The following is a 17,945-nucleotide window of genomic DNA, read 5'->3' on the forward strand; positions in this document are numbered from 1 at the left end:
CATCCATTGATTTACATATTGCCATACTAGTGTCTGTTGTGCTCCACTGCCTTTCCCATCAGCAGTAAATCTTTATAAAACTTTGGAAGGAAACAGAACACATGAACAGGAGGTGACTAATTAGGCAGAATGATTGAAATCGTACCCTGAATGTCATAATAGGAAGATTTAACATAGATGAACAGGTCAATTTGTGTCCCTACAACTTTCATAAGGCTCAGTATATTGCAGAACCAAGTGTCAAAGAAATAGAGGGAGGACAAATCAGAAACAGGAGGTCTCCCTGCCCAGGTTCCTTCCATCTCACCATTTATCAGAGAACTTCTCCTAGAGGAAAGGTGATCACTCTCTAAAGTAACTGAGCCTAAGGGCCCAGCACTCAGGAACACAGACACTGGGAAAGAATGGAGTGCATGGCTGAAGGAAGGGTTAAGTAAGAGTTCACTCAAATTATGAGACCCTTACCTCCTTCTCCATCTTATTCATGCTTCAGCAGCCAGGTGTAAACTCTAGAGAATGAGTAGTGCCAATGGAAAGACCTCCATGTTTTTTTTGCCATCTAGAAAAAAAATCACAACAAATGTCCAGAGAAATGAATAAAATAAAAACATTCATTTTATAGAATTTCAGAAAACCAGGCTTAAAGGAGAAATTACCAATACTTTCAAGGATAAATCAAGTCATATATGAAGATTAAGAAAGAGAGGGGCTGGGGATGTGGCTCAAGTGGTAACGCGCTCGCCTGGCATGCGCAGGGCGCTGGGTTCGATCCTCAGCACCACTTAAAATAAAGATGTTGTGTCCACCGAAAACTGAAAAATAAATATTAAAAAAGAATGAGAATGACAGTAGAATTCTCAATAACAACTGTCTTCTGTGCATTCATAGACAAAAAATATTTTCATGCCTATAAGTTGGCAAAATTTTACTTCTTGTCTTTACTTTCTCAGAAAGATACTAAAGGATGTGCTCTATCCAAATGTCTGAAACCAAGTCAGAGGAAGTCATAGGTTCCAGGAATCAGGAGAGGTCAATGGACGAGTAAAACAATTATAATGGTTTTACTTGTAAATATCTTTCTTTCTTTATTTTTTTAAATTTATTTTTAATTTTTAACTTGTTACATATGACAGCAGAATGCATTACAATTTATATTATACATATAGAGCACAATTTTTCATATCTCTGGTTGTACACAAAGTAGAGGTCAATGAGAGAGTCCTTGTTGCTGGGCACCTGTCCTGGAATGGGTCAGGTGGATAATGCAGGTATTAGAAAAGACACCAAGAACCAAAGAAACACGAGTGATCGTTTGATGATTTTAGTAATGAGAAAATTCTTACTAGAAATTTGAAACATACATGAAAATTTGCAGTAATTCTAAATTGGCATCTAAAAGTTAGGAATTAAAATAGACACTTTTTTAAGTCCAAGACTGTTTTGCTTCACAAAAGCTGAAGCACAATTATAATTGTTTTACTTTAAATGATATTTCTTCCTTTCTTTATTTTTTATTTTTTTTTAAAAATTTTAATTTGCTATATATAACAGCAGAATGCATTACAATTCATATTACACATACAGAGTATAATTTTTCATATTTTTGGTTGTACACAAAGTAGAATCACGCCACTTGTGTCTTCATACATGTACTTAGGGTAATGATGTCCATCTCTCACCATGCACAAAACTCAACTCAAAGCAGATCAAGGACCTAGGAATTAAACCAGAGGCACTGTGCTTAGTAGAAGAATAATTAGGCCTAAATCTACATCATGTCAGATTAGGCCCCGACTTCCTAAATAAGACTCCTCTAGTGCAAGAATTAAAATCAAGAATCAATAAATGGGATGGCTTTAAACTCAAAAGCTTCTTAGCAAAAGAAACAATCAGTGAGGTGAATAGAGAACCTATATTTTGGGAGCAAGGTTTTACCACATGCACATCAGATAGAGCACTAATCTCTAGGATATATAAAGAACTAAAACATCTTGACACCAAAAAAACCCCATATAACCCAATCAATAAATGGGCCAAGGAACTGAATAGACACTTCTCAGAAGATGACATACAATTAATCAAGAAATATATGAAAAATGTTCAACATCTCTAGCAATTAGAGAAATGAAAATCAAAACTATTCTTTTTTTTTTCAGTACCAGGATTGAACCCAGGGCTGCTTAACCACTGAGCCACATCCCCAGGCCAGGTTTTTTCATTTTTTATCTTGAGACAGGGCCTTGCTAAGTTGCTGAGACTGGTCTTGAACTTGCAATCCTTTTGCTTCAGCCTCTCAAGCTGCTGATATTACTGACATGTATCACCATGCTCTGCTTACTTGTAAATGATATTTCTAAAGTCATATTAATGAAAACAATGAATACTGACAAAATAATAATTATGATATTATTACATTGGGAAAAAGAGAGCAGGGAAATTTTACCTGTTTGTGTGTATGTGTGTGTGTGTTTGTGTGTGTGTGTCTTTGTATACTTTGCACAAGGTGATGATAGGGATGTAAGTCCTTATTTCTATTACCAGTAAGTTTTAGATATTGTCTAAAAATAGTATGATCAAGTAATAGAAAGTCATTGTTAATAAAGGTCAACATAATTTACGGAAGAAACTTCTAGAATGTTTCAAAGTAAGTGCCTTTGGGGAGTGTATTTTCATTGCAAGTTGAAAATAAACACACATATACAGAGCACACAAACCCATGTGCACATAGAAATATGTCAGTGGAATTCAAAATTTGAAATACCTTTTGTTAACTTGTTGTGGAATTGATTATTATCTTCCATTTTTCTTTTTGTGAGGATAGTAATTTGCATTCATATATATAAGATATTTATATATTGAACTACTTCATTGTTTCTATGTATTAGTTATCCTATACAGTAATGTGTAGATGTGTATAGAATTATATTAATGCAATAAAAGAGAATAAAATCATGGCATTCGCAGGTAAATGGATGGAGTTAGAGAAGATAATGCTAAGTGAAGTTAGCCAATCCCTCCCCCCCCAAAAAAAAAACAAATGCCGAATGTTTTCTTTGATATAAGTAGGCTGACTCATAGTGGGATAGGAAGCGGGAGCATGGGAGGAATAGACGAACTCTAGATAGGGCAGAGGGGTTGGAGGGGAAGGGAAGGGGCATGGGTTATTAATGATGGTGGAATGTGATGATCATTATTATCCAAAGTACAGGTATGAAGATATGAATTGGTGTGAATTTACTGTGTATACAACCAGAGATATGAAAAATTTTCTGTGCCTGTGTAATAAGAATTGTAATGCACTCCACCATCATATAAAATAAAAATAAATAAAAAATTAAACAAAGAATTATCTTAATGCTTAGTTTATAGGAGCTTATGTATCCACAGCAGAGCAATTCTAAGTGTAGCTGTATTTTATGGCCTTATAATGCTTCATACTTCATGTAGCCTTGAATTATTGTGACAAATATACTATTTTCTCTTACTCTATTTTTTCTTGTATCTTACCAGCTAAAGCCCAGGAAGAGATTGAACATGTGATTGGCAGACACCGGAGCCCCTGTATGCAGGACAGAAGTCACATGCCCTACACAGATGCCGTGGTACATGAGATCCAGAGATACATTAACCTCATACCCAACAATGTGCCCCATGCAGCGACCTGTAACATTAAATTCAGAAACTACATTATCCCCAAGGTAAGATTGTTTCTATTATTCTGCATCTCAGTGCTTTTAAAGTTCCTGAATTCACAGTATGGTCCCAATCTTCTACCAACACAGGATGAGAGAGGTGAAAAACTCACACTTGTGGCACTTGATGGACTTTGTGCTGTTTACAGTTTTAGGCTGTAAAGCTTTCCAAGACTTCCTGATTGGTGACATCTTCCAAATTTGTTGTACTTCTTTGATAATTTCTTTTGGCAACTCTTAGGTGTTTATATTTCCAAATGAAAGTTAAAAGTCCATATTATTAATTTTCCAAAAAGCTTTTCTGAGATTTTTTTCAGATTTTGTTAATAAAGTTCAACATAATTTACAGAAAAAACTTATAGTTTTCTAGTTTAATTTAGAAAGCATTGGTGTCTTGACATGTTAATTCTTTCAGTTCATAGATACAATTATGTTCCAATTCTTTTGGGCTTTAGTTAATTTTCTTTATATATATTTTTGGTTTTCAATGCATCAGCTTGCACATTTATGTTTTTTCCCTAAATAAATGAGATTTTTGAGTTTATTGTAAATAGCGTATTTTCAAAAATGCCTTTTGTCTCTGGCATATGGAAATCTAATTGACTTTATTATTTATTATTTTGATGATCCTATGCTGAGCAACCTTGTTAAATTCACTTATTATTGCTAAATAATTCATAAATTTATTAATAATTTATGTGTGCACATTTTATTGCATGGTTCAATACTTGTTTTAGTTCTTATTTTCTAATTCTCATAATGTAAACATTTTTAATTTTTATTTTTCTAAATTGTACATAGGGTAACATGTAGTGTTTAGATACATGTCTATGTTGTATAATCCAGTTAAACATCTTTATTCTTTTTTTTTTTATTGGTTGTTCAAAACATTACTTTATTCTTTTTTTTTATAAATAATATTTATCTTTTAGTTTTTGGCGGACACAACATCTTTGTTTGTATGTGGTGCTGAGGATCGAACCCGGGCCCCACGCATGCCAGGCGAGCGCGCTACCGCTTGAGCCACATCCCCAGCCCAACATCTTTATTCTTAATGTTTACCATTTCCCCCTAGTGAAAGCATTCAAAATTCTTTTTTCTAGCTTTTCTAGAATACATAGTACACAATTGCTGTCTAGAGTCACCTGACTCTGCAATGGCACTCCTGAACTTCTTTCTCCTAAATAATTGCAACTTGTTACCCATTGGTTAATCTTCCACCCTTTTCCTTTCCTAGCCATCTGGTAAACATCAATCTAATCTCAATTTTTTGAGATTTTTAAAAAATTGCACATATGAGTGAGATCAAATACTTCCTTTTCTGTACTTGGTTTATTTCACTTAACATGGTGATCTCCAGTTCTATTCATGTTGTTGCAAGTGAAGGATTTCCTTTTTTATGGCTAGATAATTTTCTGAGGGTATATGTACCACATTCATTAATTTGTGGATGCTTAGGTTGCTTGCATTTCTTGGCAATTGTGAATAGTGCTGCACTCACCTAGCATGTGCGAGGCCCTGGGTTCCATCCTTGGAAAAAAGCCAAGCAAATAGTGGAAGCTGGATCCACACAGCAGGCTGGGTAACTGACAATTTCCCTGTGTGGCTACTGCAGTCTTGTAGCATATTTTGAAGTCACGTAGTTTAATACTTCCTGTTCTGTTCTTTGTGCTCAAGATGACTTTGGCTATTCAGGGATTATAGTGTTTACATACAAAGTTTTGCATTTTTTCCAAGTCTGTAAGAATGTTTTTTGGTATTCTGTGGTGAATTTGTATATTGCTTTTGGTAGTATGAACATTTAAAAAATACTTGTTCTTCCAATCCATAGAAAATGGGTTATCTTTCCAATTTTTAATGTTTTCTTCAATTTCTTTCATCAGTGTTTTATAGCTTACATTATATAGATTTTTTGTCTCTTTTAAAAGTTATTCCTAAAGTTTTTTTTTATAGCTATTGTAAATGGAATTGCTTCAATATTGGCATATAGCAATGTTCCTCAGTTTTATGTGTTGATTTTGTATCCTACAACTTTGCTAAATTTATTTATTAGTTCTAATAACTTTTTGTTTGATGAAGTCCTTGGAGTTTTCTATATATAAAATTATCATTTCAAAACATTGACAATTTGGCTTCCTCTTTTACACTTTAAATGTCCTATATTTCTTTCTCTTGCCTGATTGCTCTGGCCAGGATTTCCAGTACTATGTTGAATAAAAGTGGTGAAAGGGAGCATTTTGTCTTTTTCCAGATCTTAGAAAGGAAGCATTCAACTTTTCTCCATTAAGTATTATATTTTCTTTTAGCTGATTAATATGTATATATATATATATATATATATATATATATATACACACACACATATGAATAAAATAAAGGCCATATATATTATATATAATATATAATAAATAAAAATATAATAAAGTCCATCTATATATTTCTTATATATGTACTTTGTTCATTTTTTTATCATGAAGGAATGTTAATTTTATCAAGTGCTTTTTCTACATCTATTGAGATAATACTATGGTTTTTGCCTTTCATTCTGTTGATGTGGTTTTTCACATTTATTAAGTTGAATATGTTGTGCTACATATATCCTTGCACCCCCGGGGATGAAACTCAGTTGAGCATGGTGAGTAATATTTTTAAAATATTTTTAATTGATTTTTAAATATTACATATGTCCAACTACATCAGATTGTGACTGGAAGCAAAAAAATATCAGTTTGTACCATTATTGGTGATACTAAGATTCAAACTTGCTATGGGGATGTCTTCCAGATATTTCTGTTGTTGAGATGATAAAAAAAAGTCCATGGGATAATACTAATATCCTTTTCCCCAAATATCTCACCCAATAGATTTTACATTAATCAATGATCCCTGCCTGGGTTGATGATCTTACCTGAACTGTTGCAAAATAATAACTTTTCTAATTTTGCAAACCTGCTGTGTTTTAAAGAGGATTCATCTGTGATGATGAGTTCCTTCCCACTTTATTCTTTATTCTAATTAGTTGTACATGACAGTAGAATGCATTTTGACGCATCATACATAAGTGGAGTATAACTGCTCACCCTTCTGGTTGTCCTTTCCATTTTAAATCAAAAGGAAAACATTACATTTCAATGATAAGCACTCAATAGGCATTATTGTACTTGTTAATATCTTCTCAGAAGTCATTTTATTTTATTTTTTTTAAAATTTTTTTTTATTGGTTGTTCAAAACATTATAAAGCTCTTGACATATCATATTTCATACATTAGATTCAAGTTGGTTATGAACTCCCAATTTTACCCCAAATACAGATTGCAGAATCACATCGGTTACACATCCACATTTTTACATAATGCCCTATTAGTAACTGTTGTATTCTGCTACCTTTCCTATCCTCTACCATCCCCCCTCCCTCCCCTCCCATCTTCTCTCTCTACCCCATCCACTGTAATTCATATCTCTCCTTGTTTATTTTCCCATTCCCCTCACAACCTCTTATATGTAATTTTGTATAACAATGAGGGTCTCCCTCCATTACCATGCAATTTCCCTTTTCTCTCCCTTTCCATCCCACCTCATGTATCTGTTTAATGTTAATCTTTTCTTCCTGCTCTTCCTCCCTGCTCTGTTCTTAGTTGCTCTCATTGTATCAAAGAAGACATTTGATATTTGTTTTTTAGGGATTGGCTAGCTTCACTAAGCATAATCTGCTCTAGTGCCATCCATTTCCCTGCAAATTCTATGATTTTGTCATTTTTTAGTGCTGCGTAATACTCCATGGTGTATAAAAGCCACATTTTTTTAATCCATTCATCTATTGAAGGGCATCTGGGTTGGTTCCACAGTCTAGCAATTGTGAATTGTGCTGCTATGAACATCGTTGTAGCAGTATCCCTGTAGTACGCTCTTTTAAGGTCTTCAGGGAAAAGTCCAAGAAGGGCAACAGCTGGGTCAAATGGTGGTTCCATTCCCAGCTTTCCCAGGAATCTCCATACTGCTTTCCAGATTGGCCACACCAGTTTGCAGTCCCACCAGCAATGTACAAGAGTACCCTTTTCCCCACATCCTCTCCAGCACTTGTTGTTGTTTGACTTCATAATGGCTGCCAATCTTACTGGAGTGAGATGGTATCTTAGGGTGGTTTTGATTTGCATTTCTCTGACTGCTAGAGATGGTGAGCATTTTTTCATGTACTTGTTGATTGATTGTATGTCCTCCTCTGAGAAGTGTCTGTTCAGGTCTTTGGCCCATTTGTTGATTGGGTTATTTGTTTTCTTATTGTTTAATTTTTTGAGTTCTTTGTATACTCTGGATATTAGGGCTCTATCTGAAGTGTGAGGAGTAAAAATTTGTTCCCAAGATGTAGGCTCCCTATTTACCTCTTTTATTGTTTCTCTTGCTGAGAGAAAACTTTTCAGTTTAAGTAAGTCCCATTTGTTGATTTTTGTTATCAACTTTTGTGCTATGGGTGTCCTATTAAGGAATTTGGAGCCCGACCCTACAATATGTAGATCGGAGCCAACTTTTTCTTCTATCAGATGCAGAGTCTCTGATTTGATATCTAGCTCCTTGATCCACTTTGAGTTAACTTTTGTGCATGGCGAGAGGAGGGGATTCAGTTTCATTTTGTTGCATATGGATTTCCAGTTTTCCCAGCACCATTTGTTGAAGATGCTATCCTCCCTCCATTGCATGCTTTTAGCTCCTTTATCAAATATAAGATAGTTGTAGCTTTGTGGATTAGTCTCTGTGTCCTCTATTCTGTACCATTGGTCCACCCTCCTGTTTTGGTACCAGTACCATGCTGTTTTTGTTACTATTGCTCTGTAATATAGTTTTAAGTCTGGTATCGCTATACCGCCTGATTCGCACTTCCTGCTTAGAATTGCTTTTGCTATTCTGGGTCTTTTATTTTTCCATATGAATTTCATGATTGCTTTATCCATTTCTACAAGAAATGCCATTGGGATTTTGATTGGCATTGCATTAAACCTATAGAGAACTTTTGGTAATATCGCCATTTTGATGATGTTAGTTCTGCCTATCCATGAACAGGGTATATTTTTCCATCTTCTAAGATCTTCTTCTACTTCTCTTTTTAGGGTTTTGTAGTTTTCATTATATAAATCTTTCACCTCTTTTGTTAGGTTGATTCCCAAGTATTTTATTTTTTTTGAGGATATTGTGAATGGAGTGTTTTTCCTCATTTCCGTTTCAGAAGTTTTGTCGCTGATATACAGAAATGCCTTTGATTTATGCATGTTGATTTTATATCCTGCCACTTTGCTGAATTCATTTATTAGTTCTAGTAGTTTTTTTGTAGACCCTTTTGGGTCTTCTAGGTATAGAATCATGTCATCTGCAAATAGTGATAATTTAAGTTCTTCCTTTCCTATTTTTATGCCTTTAATTTCTTTCGTCTGTCTAATTGCTCTGGCCAGTGTTTCGAGAACTATATTGAATAGAAGTGGTGATAGAGGGCATCCCTGTCTTGTTCCAGATTTTAGGGGGAATGTCTTCAATTTTTCTCCATTGAGAATGATGCTAGCCTGGGGCTTAGCATAGATAGCTTTTACAATGTCGAGGTAAGTTCCTGTTATCCCTAGTTTTTCTAATGTTTTGAACATAAAAGGATGCTGTACTTTGTCGAATGCTTTTTCTGCGTCTATTGAGATGATCATATGGTTCTTATTTTTAAGTCTATTGATGTGGTGAATAACATTTATTGATTTCCGTATATTGAACCAGCCTTGCATCCCAGGGATGAATCCTACTTGATCATGGTGTACAATTTTTTTGATATGTTTTTGTATCCGATTCGCCAGAATTTTATTGAGGATTTTTGCATCTAGGTTCATCAGAGATATTGGTCTGTAGTTTTCTTTCTTTGAGGTGTCTTTGTCTGGTTTTGGAATCAGGGTGATGTTGGCCTCATAGAATGAATTTGGCAGAGCTCCTTCTTTTTCTATTTCCTGAAATAACTTGAAAAGTATTGGTATTAATTCTTCCTTAAAGGTTTTGTAAAACTCCGCTGTATACCCATCCGGTCCTGGGCTTTTCTTGGTTGGAAGTCTTTTGATTGCTTCTTCTATTTCATCTATTGTTATTGGTCTGTTTAAGTTGTGAGTATCCTCCTGACTCAGTCTGGGCAAATCATATGACTTAAGGAATTTATCGATGTCTTCACTATCTTCTATTTTATTGGAATATAGGTTTTCAAAATAATTTCTAATTGTCTTCTGTATTTCTGTAGTGTCTGTTGTGATATTGCCTTTTTCATCCCGTATGTTAGTGATTTGAGTTCTCTCTCTTCTTCTCTTCGTTAGCATGGCTAAGGGTCTGTCGATCTTATTTATTTTTTCAAAGAACCAACTTTTAGTTTTGTTAATTTTTTCAATAGTTTCTTTTGTTTCAATTTTGTTGATTTCCGCTCTGATTTTAATTATTTCTTGCCTTCTCCTACATTTGCTGTTGTTTTGCTCTTCCTTTTCTAGGGCTTTGAGATGAAGTGTGAGCTCATTTATTTGTTGGTTTTTCCTTTTTTTGAGGAATGACCTCCAAGCAATGAATTTCCCTCTTAAAACTGCTTTCATTGTGTCCCATAGATTCCGATATGTTGTGTCTGTATTTTCATTTATCTCTAAGAATTTTTTGATTTCCTCCTTTATGTCTTCTGTAACCCATTGATCATTCAGTAACATATTGTTCATTTTCCATGTGATGTAGGATTTTTCCTTCCTTCTTTTATCATTGATTTCCAGTTTCATTCCATTATGATCAGATAAAATGCATGGTATTATCTCCACCCCTGTATATTTACTGAGGGTTGCCCTATGGCATAATATATGGTCTATTTTTGAGGAGGATCCATGTGCTGCTGAGAAAAAAGTATATCCACTTGATGATGGTTGATATATTCTATATATGTCAGTTAAGCCTAGGTTGTTGATTGTGATATTGAGTTCTATAGTTTCTTTATTCAGCTTTTGTTTGGAGGATCTGTCCAATTGTGAGAGAGGTGTGTTGAAGTCACCCATAATTATTGTGTTGTGGTCTATTTGATTCTTGAACTTGAGGAGAATTTGTTTTATGAACGTCGCAGCACCATTATTTGGTGCATAAATATTGATAATTGTTATGTCTTGTTGGTGAATGGTTCCTTTTAACAGTATATAGTGTCCTTCCTTATCCCTTTTGATTAACTTAGTCTTGAAGTCGATTTTATTCGATATGAGGATGGCCACCCCTGCTTGCTTACGAGGACCGTGTGCGTGGTATATTTTTTCCCAACCTTTCACCTTCAGCCTGTGTATGTCTTTTCCAATCAGATGTGTCTCCTGGAGGCAGCATATTGTTGGATTTGTTTTTTTAATCCATGTTACCAGCCTATGTCGCTTTATTGGAGAGTTTAAGCCATTAATGTTTAGAGTTACTATTGATATATGGTTTGTACTTCCAGCCATGTTTGATTATTTATCTTCTTCTTCTTTTTTTTTTTTTAATTTAGTTTGTTTCTCCATGGTTAGCTTTCCCCCCGCCCTCTGTCTTTATAGAGGCACTTCCCACTGATGGTTTTGGTTATTGTTTTTCATTTCTTCCTCGTGTAGTGTTTTGCTCAAGATACTTTGCAATGCTGGTTTTCTGGCTGCAAATTCTTTTAGCTTTTGTTTATCATGAAAGATTTTTATTTCGTTATCGTACCTGAAGCTTAATTTTGCTGGATACAGAATTCTTGGTTGGCATCCATTGTCTTTCAGTGTTTGAAATACGTTGTTCCAGGATCTTCTCGCTTTCAGCGTCTGTGATGAAAAATCCGTTGTTAACCTTATTGGTTTACCCCTGAATGTAATCTGCCTCCTTTCTCTTGTAGCTTTTAGTATTTTCTCTTTGTTCTGTATATTGGATATCTTCATAACAATGTGTCTTGGCGTTGGTCTACTGTGATTTTTTGTGCTCGGTGTCCTGTATGCATCTACAATTTGTATATCCGTTTCCTTTTTTATTTCTGGAAAGTTTTCTGTAATTATTTCTTTCAGCAGGTTACTCATTCCCTTGGTTTGAATCTCTGTACCTTCTTCTATCCCGATGACTCGTAGGTTTGGTTTCTTTATGTTATCCCATATCTCTTGGATGTTTTTCTCGTGGTTTTTAACCAGCCTTTCTGAGTTGGCTAGGCTCTTTTCAAGATGATATATTTTGTCTTCATTATCTGATGTTCTGGCTTCTACTTGCTCCACTCTGTTAGTGATACTCTCAATTGAGTTTTTAATTTGGTTTATCGTTTCCTTCATTTCTAGAATTATTGTTTGGTTTTTTTTTATAATCTCAATCTCCTGATAAAGATGCTTAACTTCTTCTTTTATCTGTCTATGTAATTCATTTTCAAAGTGTTCTTTCACTGTTTGGATTTGCTGTCTCGTATCTTCTTTAAGGTTCCATTCCATCTGTCTAAGGTATTCCTTGAGTTCTTTATATGACCATTTTTCTGCTGACTCTAGGTCCTCCTGAATATTTAGGCTGTCCTTCATTGTTTGTACTCCTTTTCTTCCTTGCTTTTTTATGCTGCTCATGTTACTTCTTGTTCTGTTTGACTGCTGAGTTTCTGTTTACTCTTATAGATTTATTTGATGCTTGAGAGGAAAGATATTAGAAGGGAAGGGAAGAAGTCACTAAAGAGAATGAGAGTAGGCAGGTAGAATTCAAGGAAGGGGGAATAAGAAAATTGAAAAGAAATGAAAAGACAAAAGAAACAAGAATAACAAAGATTAGATAATAAAGAAAGAAAGAAAAGACTAAAAAAAATTTTTAACAAAAATAATAGCGATACTAAAAAAATGAAAATTAAAATTTAAAAAAAAATAATAATAATAAAATTTAAAAAATTAAAAAAAATAGAAACATTGAAAAAAAGTTAAAGAACAACAACAAATAAAAATTGAAAATGAAAGAAAAAGAAGAAAAAAAAAGAAAAAGAAAAGAAAAAAAATGATAATAATAATAATAATAAATGCAGTCCTAGAGTTCTATTAACTTCTCTTCCAGTAGGTGGAGCTGTGCCCACTGGGCCAAGCTTCTCCTCTCAATAGGTGGGAACCATTCACTGTGCAGCAGCTCTTTCTCCTAGACTGGGCGGGTCTCCAATCCTGAGTGTCTAGGGCCTTGTCTTGTGTTTCCTCAAGCCAGGCCGTGCTCACCTGTGGCGCTCACCACAATACTGGCTACACGCCAGGTCTGCTGCTCCTGGGAGCCCTGTTTTCATGAACACCTGGGCTCACTCTCCCTGTTTGCCTCCCTCAGACCCTAAGTTTGTAGAGCTTGGGGCTGAGATCCCCCAGCGAATTTGCTTGCCCTCCTGTAGCCACGCCCCCGGTAGCTGGTGCAAGAGACCTCAGTTGTCAGCACTGGTGGGAGCGGTAGCCGGGAGTTCCGCGCCGCGAGTCCCGCGCCACTCCTGATTCCCTCGGTCTGGTTATTGCATTCACAGGAGAGCTGGGAGTGGCCCTTAAGTTTTCCCACTGTGTGGAGAGAGATGGCTAGGGGATTACACACCTGTCGCGCTGGTTTCAATGCAGTTATCTCTTCCGCCCGTGACGCCATTTCTCTGCCATGGTGGTATCCCTTGCAAATGGTGACCGTTTGTTCCCTTTGCCAGGTGACCAATGCAACGGGTGGGTCCTGACTGTCTCTCCCAATCCCCGTTTCAGTCCTGTGGCCACTGCCTATGAAGGCTCGGTTGGCTTTTACCTCTGTAAGTTCCTAAGGGCCGGCCAATTATTTCAGCGGGATCGTTAGTGCTGAGTCACACGAAGCAGGTGAACCGGAGCTTAATTGCCTCCGATTCGGGCTCTGTGTGTGTGTTCTGAGGGGCCCAGCCTGTACACCCCAGATCCACGTCAGCTCAGCATTGCCTAGTGATCCTGAGCAAACAGCATTTAGACAGTTTACGGCTCCCTATGCCCGCGCAGTTGAAGATGTCAGAGACTTGATCTCTCTGCGCCTGCCACCATGTTACATCTCCTCAGTGATATTCATGTTGCCCTTACAGCTTCCTGGTATAAGCAAGTTCTTGGGATTATACAAACTGCTGCTTCTGTTTTCAGTCCAGATTTCTAGAAATGAAACCCTGCCGCCGTGGCCTCCGTCTCTGGGCTGCGCTCACGAGTGCCGCGCTTGTCTGCGACCGTAGCAGAGCCGCCCTGGCCTCTGCAGCTCTTCAGCCCGGTGCCCGGCCCCAGGGGCCCAAGCGGCTGCTGCCGCGGCTCTCTGTCCCCCTCCTCAGGAGCACGGGTCCCCTGGCAGGGGGGTGCAGAACGACCCCAGAGCAGGCTCTGCCCGAAGGTGCAGCAGCGAACAGGCCACCGAGACGCTCGAGGCTGCAGTCCAGCCTTCGGAGGACAGGGCTCGGCACGCAGCCCAGCTCCAACCTCTAGGTGCGGCTGCCGGACAGTGTATACAGAGCCATCAAGACAGCAAGCAGAAAGCAAATGGCGGCTCCCGCGGAGTGGTTTTTCGGCACAGAAACCACAGCCCCGCCAACAATCCCAATCCACAAACTCTCCCTGTATAAAAAATATTCAAAAAAAAGAAGAAAAAAAAAAAAGGCGGGGCGCACTGAGCTTTCTTTGCCTTGGGTACTTACAATCCACTGCTGATTACACATTCAGCTTCTCCGCCCAGAGCGAAGCGAAAGAGGAAGCAGATGGGAGCAAAGCGCCCGCGGCTCTGAGCAGCCAAGCGTCTCTTTTTCAATTTCTTTGTTCTTCCTGCTCCTTGGCAAAGTGGTCTGCTACAGATTAACGGTAAAAGGAGCTCTAACAGACTGTGCGAAATCTCTATTAAAGCCACTGCTTTGAGCACCACGCTCAGCACTTCAGCAACCCCCGTACGCAGCGGCCATCTTCCTCCGCCCAGAAGTCATTTTAAATCAGATCAGCTCTCCCATTTGAAAAAGGCCTATAAACATCAAATTACATAGTTATATTGTGTGCATGTATAAATATGTAAGAACAAATTGAACCATTATGTACAACTATAATGCACCAATAAAAACTATGGAAAAAAAGACAAAAAAAGACCTATAAACAGGTTCCAAATTCTACTGACATTTTGGGAGGGAGCACAAGCTCTGGTTTTTAATCATAATCCACATACCAGTTGTGTGAATACTGAAGTAGTGAAGTAGAGTAACATGTGGAGAAACTTTGTGTACCAGCTTGGTGCTAAGTAGAGAAATTCAGAAGGTTTTGCACTCAAATTGCAAAGTATTTGATCCTTCAACTGCTAATGCAGTTTTTAATTGGTTTGACTTCCTGGAAATGTCATTGCTTTTCTTTGGACCTGGATTTCCACATTTATAGATCAAACAGATTGGATTAGGTGAGCTACATCACGTCCTCCCATCCTTGAAATTTTTGTAACTTATTTTGACTGTCTTCTCTTTTCAGGGGACAGACTTAATAACATCACTGACATCTGTCCTGCATGATGACAAAGAATTCCCTAACCCAGAGACTTTTGACCCTGGCCACTTTCTGGATGAGAATGGCAACTTTAAGAAGAGTGACTACTTCATGCCTTTCTCAACAGGTAATAAAGATTTACTTCCACTAGTATTTTAGGGGATAAGATGACTTTTTTTTAAAGAGATGCTGTTGCCCAGGTTGGCTTTGAACTCCTGAACTCCAACCATCCTCCACCTTAGCCTCTGAAGTATCAGGGACTACAGGCATACACCACTACACTCAACTCTGAAACATAAATTCTGAGACCAGTTGGAAATTATGCGGTGCCTCCTTTGGGACTGGTACATTTCTTTTTTATACATCACTAGAAGTTCCCCTTCAATGCCCATGAACTTTCCCTGGACATGACATGTCCTCACTATTGTGCTACATTAGTGGGGCTTTATGGGATGTATGACCGGTTTTCCAAATGGAGAAAGCTCACAGTCGAAGTTGGTTGAATTATGCCTCTGGATATACAAACAAGTTACTTAGCTGAAACTTCTAAGCATTTCATTCTTAGAAGTGAAACTCATTAAAACTTTCCTTACTTGCCATGAGAAAGGTATCTCAATCCACACCTTAAGTATCTCCTCTGTGGTGTCCCTCACTCCCAAACATTTGCCAATATCCTAGAGAATATAATGGGCTTTTAAGAGTCTCACTCCTGAGTTAGGAAGCAGACAAGCAAACAGATCATTGTCTAGTAGGACTAGCACCTGTGAGAGAGGTAAGCTCAGGTTTCTGGGGAGGCAGAGGGTGAAGTTGCTTGCACTCTGCGTTTTCATACCCTGGCACATCCTAACAAGGTAAAGTAGAGTTGAGCTAGCTTGTAGGAGGTAGGGAGCAAGGAAAGAAGAGAAGGCAGGGCACTTTACAGAGGTAATGGAGTATAGGAAAGGATGTTTCCTATAGATCTGGGGAGTCAGAACACATCACATATTAGATATGAGCAAAACCTTGGGAATGTGGAAGAAGAGTCTGCAGTGATTGAAGAGAACCTTTCTCTTCCTCTACTCATGATCATGCATTTGGGATATTCAGTCTCACTGATAAATTGTGTGTGTTGGAACTCTAGATAAGGAGTCACCTTCATTTTTTTTGTTATGACTTTAGATGGACCCAGAACTGTCCATATTGAAATGTCAAGGATGAAGCCCTTCTTTTAAGTCTGAGTGACTCATATTTTAGCAGGGTAGAGAATAACAGAAAATGGAATTTGAGGTGATCCACGCTGCTGTGGAAGCCTGACTGTATTGTGGAAATTTAGAGGGTGAGCATCTACTGCCTGAGGAGATCACAAGCATTGTAAAGAGGAAATTACAGGGACATGGGTCCTAATGAAAGCATAAAAGCAGTGCTTCTTAGCCAAATGGGACACCATGAGGGGAAGCTTGAAACTTCATGGTGTGGGAGGATGAAGAGGGTTCTTGCCGGGAGCTGAGAGGAGAGAATGTGAGGAATGGAAGGATGAGGCTGAACATCAGAGAGGGAAAAGAATGTGAGGACCAGGTCAGGCTATCCCTTCCTTGTCTCAGGACAGACAAGGAACCTTTGGAACCTCTAAAATGAGGGAGTGAGAGGTGAAGATGGGTGATCATGAAATTATGCTAGGGAACAAGGGTCTGTGGCTGAGAATTGTGCCAGAGGTACAAAGGGAACATTCCTCTTGTCCTCCTCCCTTTAGTCAGCTGGGTGGGAAGTGTATGTTTTCAGAAAAAGATTTATGTAAACTTGAAATGTCAAAAGTGCAGTTATATTGTGAGAATGGTTATTAGAGCTGTGATTGTGGTAATATGTACTATTTGGAGAATGAAGAGTGCCTGATAAAATGAGATGTAGAGTGAATAGCGAATGTCTTCACTTTTCTGTGCATCTGTCTTGCCAACCTTCATTCCAAGTGTCCTGTGTCTGATCCAGGCATGTAAATAATCATTCATCAAATAGTTATGGCATACTTTTTTTTTTTAAGATCCAGGATGGAACCCAGTGGTGCTTACCCACTGAACCACATCCCCAGCCCATTTTAAATTTTGAGACAGGGTTGCATACTTTTTATAGCATTGCCATACCTAATGTTTAAGGAGGGGAAACTCTGTGTTTGTCATCTTTAGGAAAACGTATGTGTGTGGGAGAAGGCCTGGCCCGCATGGAGCTGTTTTTGTTCCTGACCACCATTTTACAGAATTTTAAGCTGAAACCTGTGATTGACCCCAAGGACATCGACACCACCCCCATTGCCAATGCGTTTGGCTGTGTGCCACCTTTGTACCAGCTCTGCTTCATTCCTGTCTGAAGAAGGGCTACTGGCTGCTGCTGTGCCACACCTGCCACTTCTCCTCCGTGGAGGCATCATTCCCCTTCTCTCAGGGATACCTTCTCTCAGCTCTCCCTCACATCTCCATCCCCTCCTGATCCAGGGAACATGCAGCCTTCATTAAGGAGAGTTTCCCAGGTCACTGCATAAATATATCTGCTATTTCCTGTACTCTGTAACTCTTGTATCAACCACAACAGATGCTAATATTCAGTTACTAATATGCTATCATGGTAAAACAGCACAATAACTAGTCTACGACAATTCAGAGCCATGAATTCTCTGCATGTTTTGAATAAAAAGTACTGTCGTTGATGGGTCCATTCTCAGAAATTTGTTGTTGTGCAAAATGCAGAAAGAAAAAAAGTTGGAAAAAACCACAGTGAGATACCACCTTGCACACATTAGGATGGCTGTTACAAGAGGGAGGGAAG

At 37.9% G+C, this 17,945-nt stretch overlaps 1 protein-coding gene across 1 annotated transcript in view; it reads left to right on the top strand.

Moving 5' to 3' along the window:
* The window catches only part of LOC124096538 (cytochrome P450 2C55), a 38,022-nt gene extending 20,190 nt beyond the window's left edge, over positions 1 to 17,832 (top strand). The window contains exons 7-9 of the mRNA XM_046450484.2: positions 3,511 to 3,698; positions 15,138 to 15,279; positions 17,309 to 17,832. Of these exons, the coding sequence (XP_046306440.1) occupies positions 3,511 to 3,698; positions 15,138 to 15,279; positions 17,309 to 17,490 (512 nt within the window). The 3' untranslated portion in view covers positions 17,491 to 17,832. The remainder of the gene's footprint in view (positions 1 to 3,510; positions 3,699 to 15,137; positions 15,280 to 17,308) is intronic.
* Positions 17,833 to 17,945: the final 113 nt, after the last annotated feature.

This window comes from Marmota monax, unplaced genomic scaffold, assembly GCF_021218885.2.
Source record: "Marmota monax isolate L192 unplaced genomic scaffold, Marmota_monax_Labrador192_F-V1.1 WCK01_AAM20220418_F8-fsc00004, whole genome shotgun sequence".
Classification (NCBI taxonomy): domain Eukaryota; kingdom Metazoa; phylum Chordata; class Mammalia; order Rodentia; family Sciuridae; genus Marmota; species Marmota monax.